At 45.8% G+C, this 21,377-nt stretch overlaps 1 protein-coding gene across 12 annotated transcripts in view; it reads right to left on the reverse strand.

Moving 5' to 3' along the window:
• Window positions 1-21,377, reverse strand: part of DGKI (diacylglycerol kinase iota) — a 533,441-nt gene that overhangs the window by 117,547 nt on the left and 394,517 nt on the right. For all 12 annotated transcript variants that reach the window (XM_082255058.1, XM_082255060.1, XM_082255059.1 and 9 more), the window contains 2 exons: window positions 3,353-3,432; window positions 2,595-2,633 (listed from right to left, as the gene is read on the reverse strand). In XM_082255058.1, the coding sequence (XP_082111184.1) occupies window positions 2,595-2,633; window positions 3,353-3,432 (119 nt within the window). The remainder of the gene's footprint in view (window positions 1-2,594; window positions 2,634-3,352; window positions 3,433-21,377) is intronic.

Consider the following 21,377-nt stretch of genomic DNA (forward strand, 5'->3'; position numbering starts at 1 on the left):
GCTGAGGGTCTGCCCTTGAAACGCGTCAGTGGTAACGCATGCTAGAGACAATATATACATTCTAACGGGATCAGTTAGTATTTCTTCCATGTACTTATGGCTGAGTGGGCCTCTTCCTGGATATTTAAAGTTTGTAAAGATTATTTGTGTGTACCAGTTTTTTTTTCTTATACTTTCTGTTTGTTCCAAAGATTTTACATTAAACCATATCTGACTGACACTTTGTTTGCTTAACCACTTCCCGGACCACCCACCACATATATACGGCGGCAGGGCGGCCAGGCTGCGCAAAATCACATATAGGTACGTGATTTTGTGCAGGGGTTCTCGGGGGCACGCTCGCGCTGTGATTAGACACAGCCGGAATCAATCAGCGGGTCCGACCGCCGCGATTTCATAAAAAAAAAAAGTAAATAAATAGGAATTAAAAAAAAAAAAGATCCCTAGTCCAGACATCTGAAGTCTCCCGGGAGGTGCCATGCGATAGCCTGGCTGCAGTGTCAGCTTTGTCAGTGAAGAATGGAACGATGCTTCCTGTGTAGTTCCGGCTCCTGTCACAGGTAGAGTAATATCAAATGCACTCCACCTGTGACAGGAGGGATACAGGAAGCATCGGCTCTGCTCTCTACTGCAATGGCATGCTTCCTCCAATGCCGCTTCTGTCACACTCTCCATCTCAGAGAAGCCAGCAGTACCCACCAGCATTACCCCCAGCATTACCCACCAGCAGTACCCACCTGCGGTACCAGCTAGCATAACCCACCAGCAGTACTCGCCAGCAGTAACCGCACCAGTAGTACCCGGCAGAAGTACCTGCCAGCAGTACCCGCCAGCAGTACCCACCAGTATTACTCACCAGCAGTACCAGCCAGCAGTACCCACCAGCAGTGCTCACCAGCAGTACCCACCAGCAGTACCTGCCAGCAGTACCCACCAGCATTATACGCCAGCAGTACCCGCCATACATGTATGAACAAGGACATGACATTTTCTGGCTGCAGTCACATGTGCTAGGGGTGCAACTAGCCCCCAGCATATAATTGTAAATATCCCAGCATGTGCAGTGTTTCTGATTCCCACCACCATGACCACTTCAAATCAATAAAGTGGTCATGGTGGTTAGAGTGTTCCTTTATTATCTTGGAGCGGAGTGCCACCTTCCTGAAATGAGTTTTTGTAGGTTGGGATGTCTGCTAATCATGCAGAGGATCGGAGGAAGGGTGGAGAGGAGGCATGATGACATGGAGGGTGAAGATCCACTTTATTTAAATAAAATCTGAGTATTTAGAAAGATTAAAACAACTTACCAAATTAAGGCTTGTATAAGATTTTAGCAACTGGGTTTAGATCTACTTTAAATACTGAATAAAATTAGGTTGTGAGACTGATATACTAAAACTGGAGAGTGCACAATCTGGTGCAGCTCTGCATAGAAATCAATCAGCTTTCCAAGCTGTAGTTAGAAACTGATTGGCTACCATCCACAGCTGCACCAGATTTTGCACTCTCCAGTTTTAGTAAATCAACACCAATGTGACAAATATACTAATTGAAACATGATCACATTCAGACATTTTGAAAAAACGAGTGTTTCAGAACAAAATGCTAACATTAACGTATTCTCTCATTGTTGGTATGGTTTCGAAAAATCTGTCAACTCTCTGTGTCTCAGTGTTAATTTTGTCGACTAAAACCGACTAAAACGTTTTCGTCGACTAACACAATTCAGATGACTAAAATACGACTAAAACTAAAATGGCATTTTAGTCTTAAGACTAAAATACGACTAAAACTAAAATGGCATTTTAGTCAAAAGACTATAACTAAAACTAAATCGAAATTTGCTGCCAAAAATTAACACTGGTGCATGCTCAAAGCATAAATAATAACATATTAGATTTTTTACTCCAGGACCAGCAGTAGTATATAATGAGTTTGGAAATTGTAGAGAAATGCTTAAATAATGCATTACAAATTACAATTGAACTACACCCATTCGATTATAGATGACTAAAATGAGTTTTAGTCGACTAAAATGTAGGGCGTTTTAGTCGACTAAAATATACTGGAGTTTTAGTCGACTAAATACGACTAAAACTAAAACACTTGCAGAAGACTAAAATAGGACTAAAACTAAAATGCCATTTTAGTCCTAAGACTAAGACTAAAACTAAATTGAAATTTGCTGCCAAAATTAACACTGCTGTGTCTTTATAACGGTACAATCTAACAATGTTTTTTTCAGGTAATGTAAAAAGTGTGACAGTGAAACAACCCGAAACTGTCTATTTTTCTGACTAATGAAGCCTTTTAAATATTTCATGAAATAAATAAGTAGAAAATAATACAACAGCTATTTTGTTGGCTAAAATCACATTCATTAGGATTTTTTTAAGTCTAATTGACAGGAAGCGATGACAGGGCCAATACAATGGCTGAATTTAGGAAATACATCACCAAAGGACATCAACCTTTTGTAATGTATCTCAATGAGACAACAAAATTGCCAACTAAACACAAAAAGAAGAAAAGCTTTCATAATGTTCAATGATTTTGCATTTATAAAAAAAATCCAAATTGTCAAATGCACATACCTGGCAGTGATCTCTGTAAGATGTCACAGAATGAAGATCCTTATTAGGAACAAATAAAAGTTGTAGATTAAAGTAGACATAAACCCTAAATAAATGATATTTTGTTTTTAATGCAATGTGTATCATTAACAATTGCTTATTTTTTTTTCAATTTTAGAAAATACTTGTTTTCACATTTTTTTCTTATAATTTGTGGCATCTCAGTGTTTATGATCTGTTGCAGTCCCTTCTTGTCTCCATGTAAGTCCAGCAATGACTCCATGGAGGGCGGTTTCCTAGTGGTACAACAGTGGACTATGCCTGCCTCATGTGTGCTGAAACAACCACTTGTAGTCTACATAGAAAACCCATGTGACAGGGTGACAACACAGGAGCTCAATTATGAGACAGGGATGAAGTGTTGTCACCCTATAATGCCTGAACAAGGACTTTCATGGTACAATCACCAAATATTATTTCAACAAAAGCTTCAGATTAAAAAGATTGAAAATACATTAAAGAAATTAAATATGATTTTTAAAGCCCTTATAGCCCCCAAAAAAAAAGTTGCAGTAGACACTGAAATTCAAGTATAAGTTCAAAACAGGTACATGAATTTGGGGCATGCTGTGCCACTTTTAGAATGCAAGCAGGATACTTTTGCAAAATCTGTCTTGAATTTCAGGGTATGTGTTTAGGTGTATGAAAGTAACACTAAGGGAAGTAACAGGAATGACAGCATGATATTACAGGGAAGTGGGAACTGACACCAAACTTACCTCTTGCAGGCGATCAACATACATGCGGCAAGTCTCCAAATCACAGTCTCCTCGTACAACAATAATTCCTAGAGGGATAGCTGGTAGAGAATAAAGAAAGTTACTGGTTATCATATACAGAGAAGGGCAATAATACAGACAGGATCCTTTATAAAGCAGCACATAATAATTTATGTCTCATGTTCATCGGAAATCCCAAAAATGAGTGAAATATTCCTCATTTTAGGAAAGCGGGCAAAGCTATACAAATAATTCCCTTATGCCATGCGGCCAAATGCACAACCCTAATTACAATAAAGTTGGGACACTGTGTGAAATCTAGACAAAAAAAAATGCAATGATTTGCACATCTCATAAACCCACATTTTATGTACAATAGAAAATAAAAAAATATATCACATGGTTAACTGAGAAAATGTACCATTCTAAGAAACAAAATAAGCTAATTTTGAAATTGATGGCAGAAACATGTCTCAAAAAAGTTGGGACAGGGCAACAAAAAGCTGGCAAAGTAAAGGACACGAGTCGAAATTCGGCCAGGAATTTTCGTCCGAAGACCGATCTGCCGATTTTCGGCTTGTTAGTATGGTGCTCTCTACAACCGACTCCGACTTTTCGGCCGAAAAAATTCTGGTGTGCAGGCTATAAAATTTTTGTCCACCGTCAAAACACGTCCGATTTTCGTGCAGTCAGTACAGATTTCGACAGGGAAAAATCTTATGAGCAAGACTGGGCATGCTCAGAGATGAAAGAACACAAAGAAAGCAATCCAACACATGACATCACTTCTGAAGTAGAATTCTGTCATGCAGGAAAATTTGTGTGCAGTCTAGAGCACATTCCAACCAACAAACACCACTCTGGACAAAAGACGGACGACCGGTTGGTGGAAATTCGTTGCGTGTGTACAAGGCTTTAGTGGTACTAAAAAGGAAAAGCTGGAAGAACATTTTGCAACTAATTTGATTAATTGGCAGCACATCAGTAACATGATTGGGTTTAAAAAGGGCATCTTAGAGAGTCTGAATGTCACAGATTTAAAGATGGTCACCAATCTAGGAAAAGTTATGTCCAGAAATATTCACAGAATTTTAGAATAATGTTCCTTAATGTTCCTCAATGTAAATTGCAAATACTTTAAATATATCATAATCTACAGTGATTCTGAGAATCTGGAGAAATTCTCTGTGCACAAGGGACAAAGCCGAAGCGAAGTATTGGATGCCTGTGATCTTCAGGCCCTCAGGCGGCACTGCATTAAAAACAGACATGGTTCTGTGATGGACATCACTGCATTGGCTCAGGAATACTTCAAAAAATCACTGTCTGTAAACAGAAGGGTTGATTTACTAAAAGCAAATAGACCATGCCCTTTGTAAAGTGCAGTTGCACTCTGTAAAAGCAGTTGCTCCAAAGCTTAGTAAATGAGCAGAAGCTCTGCTGACTTCCATTATCCAATCATGTGCAAGCAAAAATGCAGTTTTATTATTTCCTTGTGTGTGATTGGCTATTATTTTCAAAGGGAGGCTTTCCTCATTTACTAAGTCCAAAAATGCAAGGTAAAGCTCTATCCTGCAAAGAAGAAGTCATATCTGAACATGATCCATAAATGCTGCTGTGTTCTCTCTGCAAAGCTCATTTAAAATGGTCTGTTGCAAAGTGGTAAACTGTTCAGTGGTCAGATAAATCAAAATCTGACATTCTTTTTGGCAACCATGGGCACTGCATCCTCTGGACGGAAGAAAAGAAGGACTTTCTGGCTTGTTATCAATGGTATGGAGGAGCATTAGTGCGTATGAAATGGGCAGCTTGCACATATGAAATAGCATCGACAATGCTTAAAGATATATCCAGATTTTACAGCTGCAAATGCTCCCATATGGATGACATCTTTTTCAGAGATGGCCTTGCATATTTAAACAGGATAATGCTATTGTATCTATGACAACAGAAGGGCTTTGTAGTAAAAGAGTCCAGGTGCTTAACTGGCCTGCCTGCAGTCCAGACTTTTTTGCCAATTGAAAATATCTGGCACATCTTGAAACGAAAAATATCACAAAGAAGGGCCAGGTCTGTTGAGCAGGTTCATATCATACAAAAATGTTCAGGAATGTGATATAGAAAATATGGGACAACATTCCTCTCCAAAAACTACAGCAACTGGTCTCTTTTAGTTCCCAGATGTTTATAAAGTGTTCCTAAAAGAAGAGGGGATGCTACACCGTGGCCCTGTTCCAACTTTTTTGAGATGTGTTGCTGCCATCAATTTCAAAATTACCTTATTTTTTCTTAAAATTGTACATTTTCTCAGTTTAAGCATTTTATATGTTCTTTCTTTTCTATTGTGAAGGAAATATGGGTTTATGAGATTTGCAAATTATTGTATTCTGTTTTTATGTAGATTTTACACAGCGTCCCAACTTTTTTGGAATTGGCACTGTAAATCCATAACCTTGTACTTGGATCGATGGGGGGAGGTCTGGTTTCTTTTGGCCCATCTCACCATAATCTGTCAGGTTTTGCCTTCTGATTGCTCACCAATCCCTTCTACATAGAAGCTATTGTCCATGCACTAAATTGACGATGGCCAACAGGCCTGAAACAGCCGTACTATATAAATAAACCCATTTTGGGATTTTTAATGGAAGTTAGATACGTAGATACCTTCTGTAAAAAGGGCAAAAATGTGTGTGGGATAACATTGATAAATGTTCCCTTATGTATGATTTTTCTATAGATGCATGCGGGCTTCAGTGGAAGCTGAACATCAGTTTTATTGCAAGGCTACAGCAGAGTCTGCCAGCCTCTGTGGGGGTATTTATAAACTCTGCCACACAGCAAGATGATTAAAAACAACTTATCAAATTATGCATTCTCTGCATTTATTTAATAAAACTCCTACCTAATCTACCCCCCCAGCCCTAAACACTTACCTGGTTCCTGTCACCACTTTAGCACTGTCTCAGCTGCAGCGCCGCTGCTCTCACTTCCGGGTATGTATGAGGATACATTGAGAGCAGCGGGAGCCTCCCCTTTAACTTTCAGATCAAAGATCAGGCTCCCCCCCTTTTAAACTCCTCCTCAAACCCCAGATCAGTCTATCTTAACTTTCAGACCGGCAGGTCAGTTCACTATTAAACGCCCCTTCAGACCCTAAATCTACACCCTATCTTCCCTTCTCCAGAACTCCTTCAGACCTAAGACCAGCACAGTGACTGGGAGTACATTGAGAAAGTCTATAATGGATTTACCTTGTGTTTTCATCACATGACCAGAAACAGGAAGCAGTTCTGAAGCCAACATGGAGTGCTCCAGCACATGCCACCAGGAAAATTGGTGGGCTTGCTGAACCCTGGAATTTAGCTGAAATCTCGGGCTTTGGAGGTAGAAGAGGGTGAGGCCAAACAGGTTTTTTTGAAGGTGTATTTCAGATCTGTACAAAACTTCAGCTGCCTATATCTGTATTTACTGGTTATTGTGTCATTCAGTTATTGCAGTTTTTTGTTTTGTTTTGATGATAACCCCTGTTTATGGATTTCATTTCATTATACAAGTGGTTTATATTGCCCAGGTTTATAACAGGTTTACTAAAGCAAACAGGATTAACAAAAAAAAACAATAATATTCGTGCAAGGGATTAAAACCAAAGTAACCTTAGTTTTTATTTCAGGGTTCATGGCTGAATTCAGTTGTCCTATGTAATAACCCTTTCAGCTCCTGAAGACTACTGCCACGCGGATATTACTCATCCTCCTTGCTGGAGTTTTAATCTTGTCCTCAGCGTATGGTCCAGTGATCTCACAGCTCCTGTTTAATCAGCCTCATGCCTGCCATCTCCTCCTCATTGTTATCAGCGAGCCTGGAGATGAAGGCCTTAATTGCTTTAATTATGACTGAAATTCACAGGCCAAGAAGTAAAGAACCTGAGATGCACCCTGAGTTCAGATGAGGAGGTTTTATTCTGAAGAAGAGGAGAGCTACACGACTAAGGCATTTAAAGCTCACATTTAAAGCTGAACCCCAACATAAGCAAATATTGTCTAAATACAAGGTCCCTCTTACAGCTCTCCTCTCTGCAAAGGCTAAGTATAGTTACATAGTTAGTCTAGTCCATCTAGTTCAACCAATAGAAGCGGAAAAAAAAAAACGAAATAAAGCATGATCCAATTTGCTCTAGCAGAGGAAAAAATCCTTCCTGATCCCCCAAGAGGTAATCGGATATTTCCTGGATCAACTTTACCTATAAATATTAGTATCCTGTTATACTATGTGTATCTAGGAAAGAATCCAGTCCTTTCTTAAAACAATCTACTGAGCTACCAGAACCAGCTGTTGAGGGAATCTATCAGTGGCGGCTGGTGCTCAAAATGTTTGGGGGGGGCGCAAAAAGAAAAATGTAATAGGTATTGCTTCGCGGCAAAAAACGCGGTAAAAAAATTGCATGACTTTGAGGTCAAGGTACAGGCATGGCACAGGTGATGGCATAGGCATGGCACATGTGATGGTATAGGCATGGCACAGGTGATGGCACAGGTGATGGCATAGGCATGGCACAGGTGATGGCATAGGTGATGGCATAGGCATGGCACAGGTGATGGCATAGGCATGGCACAGGTGATGGCACAGGTGATGGCATAGGCATGGCACAGGTGATGGCATAGGCATGGCACAGGTGATGGCACAGGCATGGCACAGGTGATGGCACATGTGATGGCATAGGCATGGCACAGGTGATGGCATAGGCATGGCACAGGTGATGGCATAGGTGATGGCATAGGCATGGCACAGGTGATGGCATAGGCATGGCACAGGTGATGGCACAGGTGATGGCATAGGCATGGCACAGGTGATGGCATAGGCATGGCACAGGTGATGGCACAGGTGATGGCATAGACATGGCACAGGTGATGGCATAGGCATGGCACAGGTGATGGCACAGGTGATGGCATAGGCATGGCACAGGTGATGGCATAGGTGATGGCATAGGCATGGCACAGGTGATGGCATAGGCATGGCACAGGTGATGGCACAGGTGATGGCACAGGTGATGGCATAGGCATGGCACAGGTGATGGCATAGGCATGGCACAGGTGATGGCACAGGTGATGGCATAGGCATGGCACAGGTGATGGCATAGGCATGGCACAGGTGATGGCACAGGTGATGGCATAGGCATGGCACAGGTGATGGCATAGGGATGGCACAGGTGATGGCATAGGCATGGCACAGGTGATGGCATAGGGATGGCACAGGTGATGGCATAGGCATGGCACAGGTGATGGCATGGCACAGGTGATGGCATAGGCATGGCACAGGTGATGGCATAGGCATGGCACAGGTGATGGCACATGTGATGGCATAGGCATGGCACAGGTGATGGCATAGGCATGGCACAGGTGATGGCATAGGTGATGGCATAGGCATGGCACAGGTGATGGCATAGGCATGGCACAGGTGATGGCACAGGTGATGGCATAGGCATGGCACAGGTGATGGCATAGGCATGGCACAGGTGATGGCACAGGTGATGGCATAGACATGGCACAGGTGATGGCATAGGCATGGCACAGGTGATGGCATAGGCATGGCACAGGTGATGGCATAGGTGATGGCATAGGCATGGCACAGGTGATGGCATAGGCATGGCACAGGTGATGGCACAGGTGATGGCACAGGTGATGGCATAGGCATGGCACAGGTGATGGCATAGGCATGGCACAGGTGATGGCACAGGTGATGGCATAGGCATGGCACAGGTGATTGCATAGGCATGGCACAGGTGATGGCATAGGGATGGCACAGGTGATGGCATAGGCATGGCACAGGTGATGGCATAGGCATGGCACAGGTGATGGCATGGCACAGGTGATGGCATAGGCATGGCACAGGTGAGGGCACAGGCCGGCTGCAATCACTTACCTTCTGACGGCGGCGGGATGGCGGGATTCCGGGAACCGAGACGAGCAGCGCGGACGTCCTCCTCTTCAGTCTTCTGTCTTCAGTTCCGGTCCGGGCGGCGGGAAGGAGATGGGCGGTGACGGTGCGTGACTGACGCACGCACCGGCACCGCCCCCATTGCGAGTCAGCGATGTCCTGGATGATGATTGGTACAGGCTGGAGACTGGACCAATCACAGCCAGGATATCGCGAAGGTGGGGGTGGCGCTGCGCTTTTGGCTGCGCCCAGGTTACGCCCCCAGAAGGCAGCCAATCGGCGCCTCTTCTGGGTCGTAAACCCCACCCCCCCTCCATATCCACCAGGCCGAGCGCATAGGCCTGCGAACCCAATTTTTTTTTTTTTCAAAACTTTATTTTTTTTTGTCATTTTTTTTTTTCATAACTTTATTTTTTTTGTCATTTTTATTTTTTTTCTATTTTTTTTTTCTTCTTTTTTTTTTAGGGGGGGCGGCGCTCCGGCGCCCCCTATGCACGGGCCGCCACTGGAATCTATTCCACATTTTCACAGTTCTTACTGTGAAGAAGACTATCCGTATTTGGAGATGTAATCTCTTTTCCTCACGACATAAAGAATGCCATATTGTCCTCTGTGATGACCTTAAAGTGAGTAACTCAACACCAAGTTCACTATATCTCTCTCTGGAGTCTATACATCTCTTAATACAAGAAAGACTTTGCTTGCTTTGGAAACTGCAGCTTGGCATTGCATGCTATTAATAAGCTTATGATCTACCAGAACCCCCAGATCCTTCTCCACTATTGACTCCTCCAGCTGTTCTCCCCCTAGTATGTATGATTCATGCATGTTCCTAGCCCCCAAGTTCATAATTTTACATTTATCAACATTAAACCTCTTTGCCACACAGCTGCCCAATGAAACAGTGTATTGAGGCCGGCTCGTAAGTTGGAGACATTCTGTACGGATGATATTCCAAATGCACAGCTTGGTGTCATCTGCAAACACCGAAATTGTACTTTTAATCCCAGACCCTATTTATAAAGATATTAAAAAGTAAGGGTCCCAATGCTGAACAAGGGTACACCACTAACAACCTTAGACCATTCAGAGTAAGAATTATTTACCACACCTCTCGGTAATTAGTACAGTTGTCATGTAAATAACAATTAAAATAAAGCAAAAACATGATAACAATGAGCATAAGAATTGTAAATTGCAATATCGCAACTGTGCTTGCACTTTCAAAAAGTTAAGTACTGTATAATGCTTTCTGCAAACTGGTCTCAGATAGAAAAACGGTTCCAAAGGTGGTGGGAGGTAGAAGTAGGCATGGTGTGTTACACGGATTGAGAGAAGAACGAAGGAAGAACTCTACACCACACCTTCAGTTAGGATGTAGAGTTGGTGTTAGCAGACATCCTATACGGAGGCCAAATACCATATGAAGAAATTTAGAACGTTGAGACCAGAGGCCCAATAATGCCAATTTCAAAAGAAGGAGGGTAAGAGAGAATAAAGGCAAGATAAATAATGTGAGAAACATGAGGAAAGAAGAAATCGTAAGGGGAGAGGTAGTGAGGCTCTAGCCAGGTGTAATCCTCTAATTCTCTACAATGTCCTCTGTAGAGAAAGGAGCATACGGTCAAGGTTAAGGTGGCGATTATGCTCCAGCCAGGGGAACCACATTTGAGAAATTTCTCGTGTGTATAGTTTAATAGACGTGTGCTTTTAATCAACCATGGTGACCATGATAAGTTGTTTTACTTCCATAAAAGTTCAGGGTTGCTGTCATCGAACTCTGGTGGCAAGAAAAATAAAGGCAGTTAATTTCTGCAGGATTCTTTTGAGGTCAGTGTTAGGTCTATGGTGCAATACTTCGCAGGGATTTCTAGATATGTTTTTGTTGAAAATGGACAAAATCAAGTTTTACACCCTTATCCAAAGTCTCTGGACCTTGGAGCATTGTCATCAAATGTGATGCATATCTCCCAGGGCTCCTTACCACAGATGCATTAAGGTGAGGCTAGCAGCATACATTTGGCTGTCTTCTCCAGGGTCATGTACCATCTAAAGAGCACTTTATGGGCATTTTCTTGAGCTAAGAGGTTAGTGGAGCATGTGTCAGCTCCCAGTTAAGAATGTATTGTGGTCTGAATCATGCACTGCAGAAGTTAAAGTGGAAGCCTGGCTAATGGGGAGATCACATGACTGGACCGAAACGCCCATAGATTAGGCAAGTATAATCATCTTTTCTTTACACCAGGGGTCTTCAAACTATGGCCCTCCAGTTGTTCAGGAACTACAATTCCCATCATGCCTAGTCATGTCTGAGAATGTCAGAGTTTTCCAATGCTTCATGGCATGTGTAGTTCCACAAGAGCTGGAGGGCCGTAGTTTGAGGATCCCTGCTTTACACAGTAGTTGGTATAGGGCTTAGAATGCAGGTGGGAGTAAGTTTAGGCTTAGTTAGGTTTTGACCAGTGGCGGCCCGTGCATAGGGGGCGCCAGGGTGCCGCCCCCCCTACCCCTAAAGAAAAGAAAAAAAAAAGAAGAAAAAAAAAAAAACGAACAAATAAAGTTTTGAAAAAAAAAATTACAAAACGAACAAATAAAGTTTTGAAAAAAAGAAAAATTGTGTTCGCCGCTACCCCGGCCTATGTGGTGGCTATGGGGGGGGGTGGGGTTTACGACCCAGAAGGGCGCCGATTGGCTGCCTTCTGGGGGCGTAACCTGAGCGCAAGTCATTGTGCTTAGGCACCCCCACTTTCCTGATATCCTGGCTGTGATTGGTCCAGTCTACAGCCTGGACCAATCATCATCCAGGACATCCCATGACCCCATGCTGACCCCGCTGACGTCGCGTGGACCGGCATTGTAGAGAGCGGAGCGGAGCGGAGAGGAGACCGGAGAAGAGGGAGAAGCCGAGCCTCCAGGTAAGTGCACTGCTCTGTCGGGCACGCACGCATAGCTCTGCATTAGGGGACATATACTGGTGGTCACTGCACTGGAGGCACGCACGCATAGCTCTGCATTAGGGGACAAATACTGGTGGTCACTGCACTGGAGGCACGCACGCATAGCTCTGCATTGGGGGACATATACTGGTGGTCACTGCATTGGAGGCACGCACGCATAGCTCTGCATTGGGGGACATATACTGGTGGTCACTGCACTGGAGGCACGCACGCATAGCTCTGCATTAGGGGACATATACTGGTGGTCACTGCACTGGAGGCACGCACGCATAGCTCTGCATTGGGGGATGTATACTTGTGGTCACTGCATTGGAGGCACGCACGCATAGCTCTGCATTAGGGGACATATACTGGTGGTCACTGCACTGGAGGCATGCACGCATAGCTCTGCATTAGGGGACATATACTGGTGGTCACTGCACTGGAGGCACGCACGCATAGCTCTGCATTGGGGGATGTATACTTGTGTTCACTGCATTGGAGGCACGCACGCATAGCTCTGCATTGGGGGACGTATACTTGTGGTCACTGCACTGGAGGCACGCACGCATAGCTCTGCATTGGGGGATGTATACTTGTGGTCACTGCATTGGAGGCACGCACGCATAGCTCTGCATTGGGGGACGTATACTTGTGTTCACTGCACTGGAGGCACGCACGCATAGCTCTGCATTGGGGGATGTATACTTGTGGTCACTGCACTGGAGGCACGCACGCATAGCTCTGCATTGGGGGATGTATACTTGTGGTCACTGCATTGGAGGCACGCACGCATAGCTCTGCATTGGGGGATGTATACTTGCGGTCACTGCATTGGAGGCACGCACGCATAGCTCTGCATTGGGGGATGTATACTTGTGGTCACTGCATTGGAGGCACGCACGCATAGCTCTGCATTGGGGGATGTATACTTGTGGTCACTGCATTGGAGGCATGCACGCATAGCTCTGCATTGGGGGACATATACTTGTGGTCACTGCATTGGAGGCACGCACGCATAGCTCTGCATTGGGGGACATATACTTGTGGTCACTGCATTGGAGGCACGCACGCATAGCTCTGCATTGGGGGACATATACTTGTGGTCACTGCATTGGAGGCACGCACGCATAGCTCTGCATTGGGGGACATATACTTGTGGTCACTGCATTGGAGGCATGCACGCATAGCTCTGCATTGGGGGATGTATACTTGTGGTCACTGCACTGGAGGCACGCACGCATAGCTCTGCATTGGGGGACATATACTGGTGGTCACTGGCTGCACTGGATGCACGCACGCATAGCTCTGCATTGGGGGACATATACTGGTGGTCACTGGCTGCACTGGAGGCACGCACGCATAGCTCTGCATTGGGGGACATGTATACTTGTGGTCACTGCACTGGAGGCACGCACGCATAGCTCTGCATTGGGGGACGTATACTTGTGGTCACTGCATTGGAGGCACGCACGCATAGCTCTGCATTGGGGGACGTATACTTGTGTTCACTGCACTGGAGGCACGCACGCATAGCTCTGCATTGGGGGATGTATACTTGTGGTCACTGCACTGGAGGCACGCACGCATAGCTCTGCATTGGGGGATGTATACTTGTGGTCACTGCATTGGAGGCACGCACGCATAGCTCTGCATTGGGGGATGTATACTTGCGGTCACTGCATTGGAGGCACGCACGCATAGCTCTGCATTGGGGGATGTATACTTGTGGTCACTGCATTGGAGGCACGCACGCATAGCTCTGCATTGGGGGATGTATACTTGTGGTCACTGCACTGGAGGCACGCACGCATAGCTCTGCATTGGGGGATGTATACTTGTGGTCACTGCATTGGAGGCACGCACGCATAGCTCTGCATTGGGGGATGTATACTTGCGGTCACTGCATTGGAGGCACGCACGCATAGCTCTGCATTGGGGGATGTATACTTGTGGTCACTGCATTGGAGGCACGCACGCATAGCTCTGCATTGGGGGATGTATACTTGTGGTCACTGCATTGGAGGCATGCACGCATAGCTCTGCATTGGGGGACATATACTTGTGGTCACTGCATTGGAGGCACGCACGCATAGCTCTGCATTGGGGGACATATACTTGTGGTCACTGCATTGGAGGCACGCACGCATAGCTCTGCATTGGGGGACATATACTTGTGGTCACTGCATTGGAGGCACGCACGCATAGCTCTGCATTGGGGGATGTATACTTGTGGTCACTGCACTGGAGGCACGCACGCATAGCTCTGCATTGGGGGACATATACTGGTGGTCACTGGCTGCACTGGATGCACGCACGCATAGCTCTGCATTGGGGGACATATACTGGTGGTCACTGGCTGCACTGGAGGCACGCACGCATAGCTCTGCATTGGGGGACATGTATACTTGTGGTCACTGCACTGGAGGCACGCACGCATAGCTCTGCATTGGGGGACGTATACTTGTGGTCACTGCATTGGAGGCACGCACGCATAGCTCTGCATTGGGGGACGTATACTTGTGTTCACTGCACTGGAGGCACGCACGCATAGCTCTGCATTGGGGGATGTATACTTGTGGTCACTGCACTGGAGGCACGCACGCATAGCTCTGCATTGGGGGATGTATACTTGTGGTCACTGCATTGGAGGCACGCATGCATAGCTCTGCATTGGGGGATGTATACTTGCGGTCACTGCATTGGAGGCACGCACGCATAGCTCTGCATTGGGGGATGTATACTTGTGGTCACTGCATTGGAGGCACGCACGCATAGCTCTGCATTGGGGGATGTATACTTGTGGTCACTGCATTGGAGGCATGCACGCATAGCTCTGCATTGGGGGACATATACTTGTGGTCACTGCATTGGAGGCACGCACGCATAGCTCTGCATTGGGGGACATATACTTGTGGTCACTGCATTGGAGGCACGCACGCATAGCTCTGCATTGGGGGACATATACTTGTGGTCACTGCATTGGAGGCACGCACGCATAGCTATGCATTGGGGGACATATACTTGTGGTCACTGCATTGGAGGCACGCACGCATAGCTCTGCATTGGGGGATGTATACTTGTGGTCACTGCACTGGAGGCACGCACGCATAGCTCTGCATTGGGGGACATATACTGGTGGTCACTGGCTGCACTGGAGGCACGCACGCATAGCTCTGCATTGGGGGACATGTATACTTGTGGTCACTGCACTGGAGGCACGCACGCATAGCTCTGCATTGGGGGACGTATACTGGTGGTCACTGGAGGCACGCACGCATAGCTCTGCATTGGGGGACGTATACTGGTGGTCACTGGCTGCACTGGAGGCACGCACGCATAGCTCTGCATTGGGGGACGTATACTGGTGGTCACTGGCTGCACTGGAGGCACGCACGCATAGCTCTGCATTGGGGGACGTATACTGGTGGTCACTGGAGGCACGCACGCATAGCTCTGCATTGGGGGACGTATACTGGTGGTCACTGGCTGCACTGGAGGCACGCACGCATAGCTCTGCATTGGGGGACGTATACTGGTGGTCACTGGATGCACGCACGCATAGCTCTGCATTGGGGGACGTATACTGGTGGTCACTGGATGCACGCACGCATAGCTCTGCATTGGGGGACGTATACTGGTGGTCACTGGAGGCACGCACGCATTGCTCTGCATTGGGGTATGTATACTGGTGGTCACTGGCTGCACTGGAGGCACGCACGCATAGCTCTGCATTGGGGGACATGTATACTGGTGGTCACTGGCTGCATTGGAGGCACGCACGCATAGCTCTGCATTGGGGGATGTATACTGGTGGTCACTGGCTGCACTGGAGGCACGCACGCATAGCTCTGCATTGGGGGACGTATACTGGTGGTCACTGGCTGCACTGGAGCCACGCATGCATAGCTCTGCATTGGGGACATGTATACTGGTCACTGCATTGGGGACATGTATGCTGGTCACTACATTGAAAGGGGGCATTTATACTGGTCACTATATTGAAGGGGGCATGTACTGTGGGGTTTGTGCTAGGGGCCTGTACTGTGGGGTTTGTGCTTGAGTTGTTTGTGCGGGGTTTGTGCCTGAGGGGTTTGTGCTGGGGGGGGGGGGTCTGTACTGTGAGGTTTGTGCTGGGGGGGTCTGTACTGTGAGGTTTGTGCTGGGGGGGTCTGTACTGTGGGGTTTGTGCCACTCTCAGTCCATGTATCCCATAATAGGATGTCTCTCACAGTATATCCCATAATAGGGCCCCTGTTCCCTATTATGGGATATACTAGTACTGATGGACCCCTTAATATGTGATATATTGGGAGAATTGGTTCACGCAAGCAAAATACAGGGGACAAAATGGGTGGAGTCTATAAGGGGTGGGGCTTCTGAGAAATGGGAGGGGTCACGATGGAAGGGCGGGTCTTGCGTCCCCCCATCTTAAAACTTCACCAGCCGCCACTGGTTTTGACGGGACTTCCACTTTAAAGTCTCACTAAAGAGGGCCCTAGAGCATTTTGGGAAGGTAAGACATCTTGATTGCACATATGCTACCAAACCAGGAAAGCAGATATGCGTGGCAAATGGTCAACAGATGTTAAAAGTGGGGTAATGTGCTTTAAAGTTGGAATTAATGGAGTGGGAGATGCAGATGCGGAGGCAGACCAGCTTTATATCATGCAGTTTAGTCAGCTTCTCTTTTCAGTCAGTCTAAGAAGAGACAGTGAAGAGCAGTTAAGGATATCCACTGCAGAACACTGCTAGGCAAGAAGCAAGGTCTTTAAATGGCACAAATACCTATACTGCACTTTGAGGCTGAAGACCCCTTATACTTCTGATGCTCAGTGGGTAGTCGGCTCAGTCCTTCTGCGTCTAAAAGGTTTGATTTCCACCAAAATGCTCTCTCCCACCAGCAGTCAATACACATGAAACTAGAAAACCCACTCTAGTTGAGAATGTTAAATTGGACCTAGCATTACATATATTTTTTCTGTTAAGTACATGCATGCAAAGTAACCTGTCACTGTACCACTTCCAGGTATTATCATCTCCTACAGAGATCACAATATTCCCCCTTGAGATACATCAGAATTGTTTCTCCTTGGGGGAGATGAAAATAATACATACTATTCTGATTTATTTTTCCTGTTCAATATGTATGCTAACGAAGTGTAACACTTCCAGGAAATTACTCCCGAGATCACAGTACTCCTCCTTATAATGTCATCATCTGCTTTTTTATTCAGAAGAAAGGTACCATCTTTGTTTAGGCATTATCCTTGGTCACTATCAAAAACCTTTGACATAGATCAGCCACCAGTGCAGCCACTTAACTTGTGACTTGCTACCAAGCTTCAATGTTTCAGTTTGATCATCAGGCGGCAGGGAGAAATGCTTCCTCCTGCCTGCAGCATACTGATAAGCGCCGGTTCACACTGGCGTGACGCTACTTTCAGGGGCGACCTCCGAGATCGCGGTGCGAGCAGCGCGCGCGCGCCGCGACCTCGGAGCGGCCGCCACAGACTTCATAACATTGAAGTCTATGGCGGTCGCCTCCTGGTCGCCCCAAAGAAGCTCCGGACCCTTTTTCTAGGTCGGAGCGACTTGTGTCGCTCCTATTAGAACGGGTCCGTAGCTTCCCTATGGGAGGCGACCAGGTCGCCTCACAGGTCGCCCTAGTGTGAACCGGGGCTAATAAAAGTTATTTATTTTTATTTTATTTTAAGTGAAAGTGTTTCACTATATTCTGACCTGTAAGCAATGTATTCTTGCAGACTTTTAGCATTAACGAAAAGATAAAATTAAGATTTAAAGGTCAACCAAATTCAAATAAATAGTACAGTACATTAATCTGTAAATGTAAAAACTGGCAAGCCAATATTTTCACAAGGTAGAGCAATCACATCAGCACTTTCTTATTGTTAATCAAAAGGTACAGGAAAGCCCAGCATTTGTATGACACAGAATCTGTTACACGGATCCCATGTAATTGCACAAGAGTCCCGCAGCCTCACCTCTGCTGTAGAAAAAAAATATATAAAAATAAATAAATAACAGCCATGCTGGTAGCTCTCAACTCGCTATGAATAATGAGTACAGGAGATGAACACGACTCTATTAAACTGTTATCAGCCGTGTTGATTAATGACTTGCACCATCACCCATAGTGGGACTTCATTATGTGACAAACACTGGCAGCCTGCGGAGAAACCAGTGCCCCAGCTGGGTTTGGTACATGCTACAAAGCAATTAAGTTTCGTATGGCTGCGGGGAGAGAGAGGGAGAGTAATGGAACTTTCCTGAGGGTTTAAATCTCTATTATGTGTTCAGTCTCTCCGCAGCAGTACCTGTTCAGGAAAGTGTGACCATTGTTCTGTGCTCGTTTAGTGCTGACTGAGCCTGCAGTGCTCTGCATTTAATACCGCTACCTGTATCGAGCCGCTATACATTTCATGCATGATACATGAGAAGAGATGGCCCTGTGATTTATGGGTGACAGATTTCACAAAATTTTACTCATACGTGTTACAACTGACACACGCAGGGGAGCCTGCTGAAGGGATGATTTAAATAAAGTGTTCCAGCAGTGAGCACTGTATGGCATTTGGCCATAAGATTATAAACAGAGGATCTCAACAAGTCTCTTTTCTTGTTACTGTATTTTTGAATTAATATTTATACATTACTTTAGCATCAGGCTAGTGGAGTTATACATTGGATTGCTTTTTAGAATATGAAATTGTGTCATTTAAAGGAAAACTATTTTTGAGTTACTACTATTATTATGGAGGTATATTTATTTTACTGCTTAGGGCTTATTCACTCAATAATTTGATATTACGCAGGATGCTGCCAGCGGCAAAATCCTGTGTAAAAAGTTGTCCGTATGGTGTATTTATGTTTGTATGACATTTACATACATACAATATAAGACGTAAATGGACCTAATTGGCTGCTAAAGGCCAACATGTAAACATCGACAATGTGTAGCTGATTAAACTCTGTAACGGATCTTAGTACCCCAGGTGGGCACATCCGCCGGACCTGTGTCTCCTGTCCTCCAAACGCACCCACAGCCTGCGGAGAAGCCATATCCAGCCCTTAACCCCTCAATCCCGAGACAATCCACACAGGTGTTGAGGGTTAAACATGCAGAGCTTAAACTGTTTATTAACCACTTGCCTACTGTGCACTTAAACACCCTTCCCATCCAGGCCAATTTTCAGCTTTCAGCGCTGTCACACTTTGACTGACAATTGCGCGGTCATGCTACACTGTACCCATATGAAATTTTTATCATTTTTTTCACACAAATAGAGCTTTCTTTGGGTAGTATTTAATCATCTCTGGGTTTTTTATTTTTTACAAAAAAAAAGAATAAAGACAGAAAATTTTGAAAAAAAAAAAAAAGTTTTTCTTATTTTCTGCGAGTAAATTTTGAAAATAAATTTTTCTCCTTCACTGATGTGTGCTGATGAGGCGGCACTGATGGGCACTGATAGGCTGCACTGATGGGCACTGATGAGGTGGCACTTATGGGCACTGATGAGGTGGCACTTATGGGCACTGATGAGGTGGCACTTATGGGCACTGATGAGGAGGTACTAATATGCCGCACTGATGAGCACTGATAGGCGGCACTGATAGGCGGCATTGATAGGCGGCACTGATAGGCGGCACTGATAGGCGGCACTGATGAGCACTGATAGGCGGCACTGCTGGGCACTGAGAGGTGGCACTGCTGGGCACTGAGAGGCGGCACTGACGGGCGGCACTGATGGGCACTGATAGGCGGCACTGATGGGCACTGGCGGATGGCACTGATGGACACTGACGGGTGGCACTGATGAGCACTGATGGGCGGCACTGATGAGCACTGATGGGCAGCACCATCAGTGCCCACACTCAGTGCCCATAGTGCTGCCAGTCAGTGCTCGTCAGTGCCTAGATGAGCAGGCACTGATGGGTACTGACTAGCAGCACTATGGGCACTGATTGTGGGCATTGATGGGGGGCACTGATGGCGGGCACTGTGGTCACTGATGGCGGGCACTGTGTGTGTTTTTTTACCTTTAGTAATCAGGGCACTGGTGATCAGTGCCCTGATTACATTGCTCTGTGTCCCCGGCGGCTGACGGCTCCCCCTCCTTCCTCACACTGCAGGCTCCGTGTGAGGAAGGAGCGCCGGCGATGAGAGATGATCTCATATGTTTACATATGAGATCATCTCTCATTGGACGGCTTGATCACGTGGTGAATGTCCGCTGTGATTGGCCATTCACCACGATCTGTGATCGGCCGTGTACACAGATTCTCCCCGATGCGCGCTCGCGGGAGCGGGCGGGGGGTGTGTCACTGGGAGGCCGTTTAAAAACGGCCTCCCGAAAATTCAAGTCCGCGCTGCAGCCGTATATAGGCTGTAGCGCGGATGGGAGCAGGTTAAATTCCAAGACATACAGTTTTACACACAGTTAGGGAAACTCCCCTTAGACTTGCCACAGGGGGGGAAGGGGACAAGGACCAGCCAATGGGAACCGAACATTTGTACATTGAAACAGGCAGACCATTGTCTCCAGCCCAGACCATTGTCTGTGTCATGAATCCACACAAGGAGTGGGGGATGGGGGGGAGAAGGGCTGTAGCATTACATTAGGTCAATGCCCTGAGTCATGCCATCTTCAGCTGTTCAGAAGATGAATAAAGGGAACATAAAATGAAATAAAAGGCAATGTCCCTAGGTCTCCAGTATCTTCTGGCCCATAATCTGTCGGTAGGAGGCTTGCGCACAGTCCCCTCCAAAACACACAGTGACAGTGGGTTCTGTCACAAACTCTATTCATGTTTACACCTCCTATGAGTGATTCATATAGCATCAGCACATGCACAGAAGAACCTCGGCCTCCAGTCTTTCAGAATGGCAAGTAATTCAACTAATTTTGAATATTAATTGCTGCCACACACCCATGATTTTATATTATTTATTTATTATTTATATATTACATTATATTATCTTTCACGTGTCTAGCTGCATTATCGAGAAATGCATTTAGCATCTTTGGTGAAAGACTGTAGCAAGAAAATCCATTTCAGGATATAAAAACGTGGTTGAAGCATGCAGTGATCATCCTATGTCTATAGGTATCCACACACTTGCACAGAGATAA

The sequence above is a fragment of the Pelophylax lessonae genome (genome assembly GCF_965119305.1).
Source record: "Pelophylax lessonae genome assembly, chromosome: 4".
NCBI classification, from domain to species: Eukaryota; Metazoa; Chordata; class Amphibia; order Anura; family Ranidae; genus Pelophylax; species Pelophylax lessonae.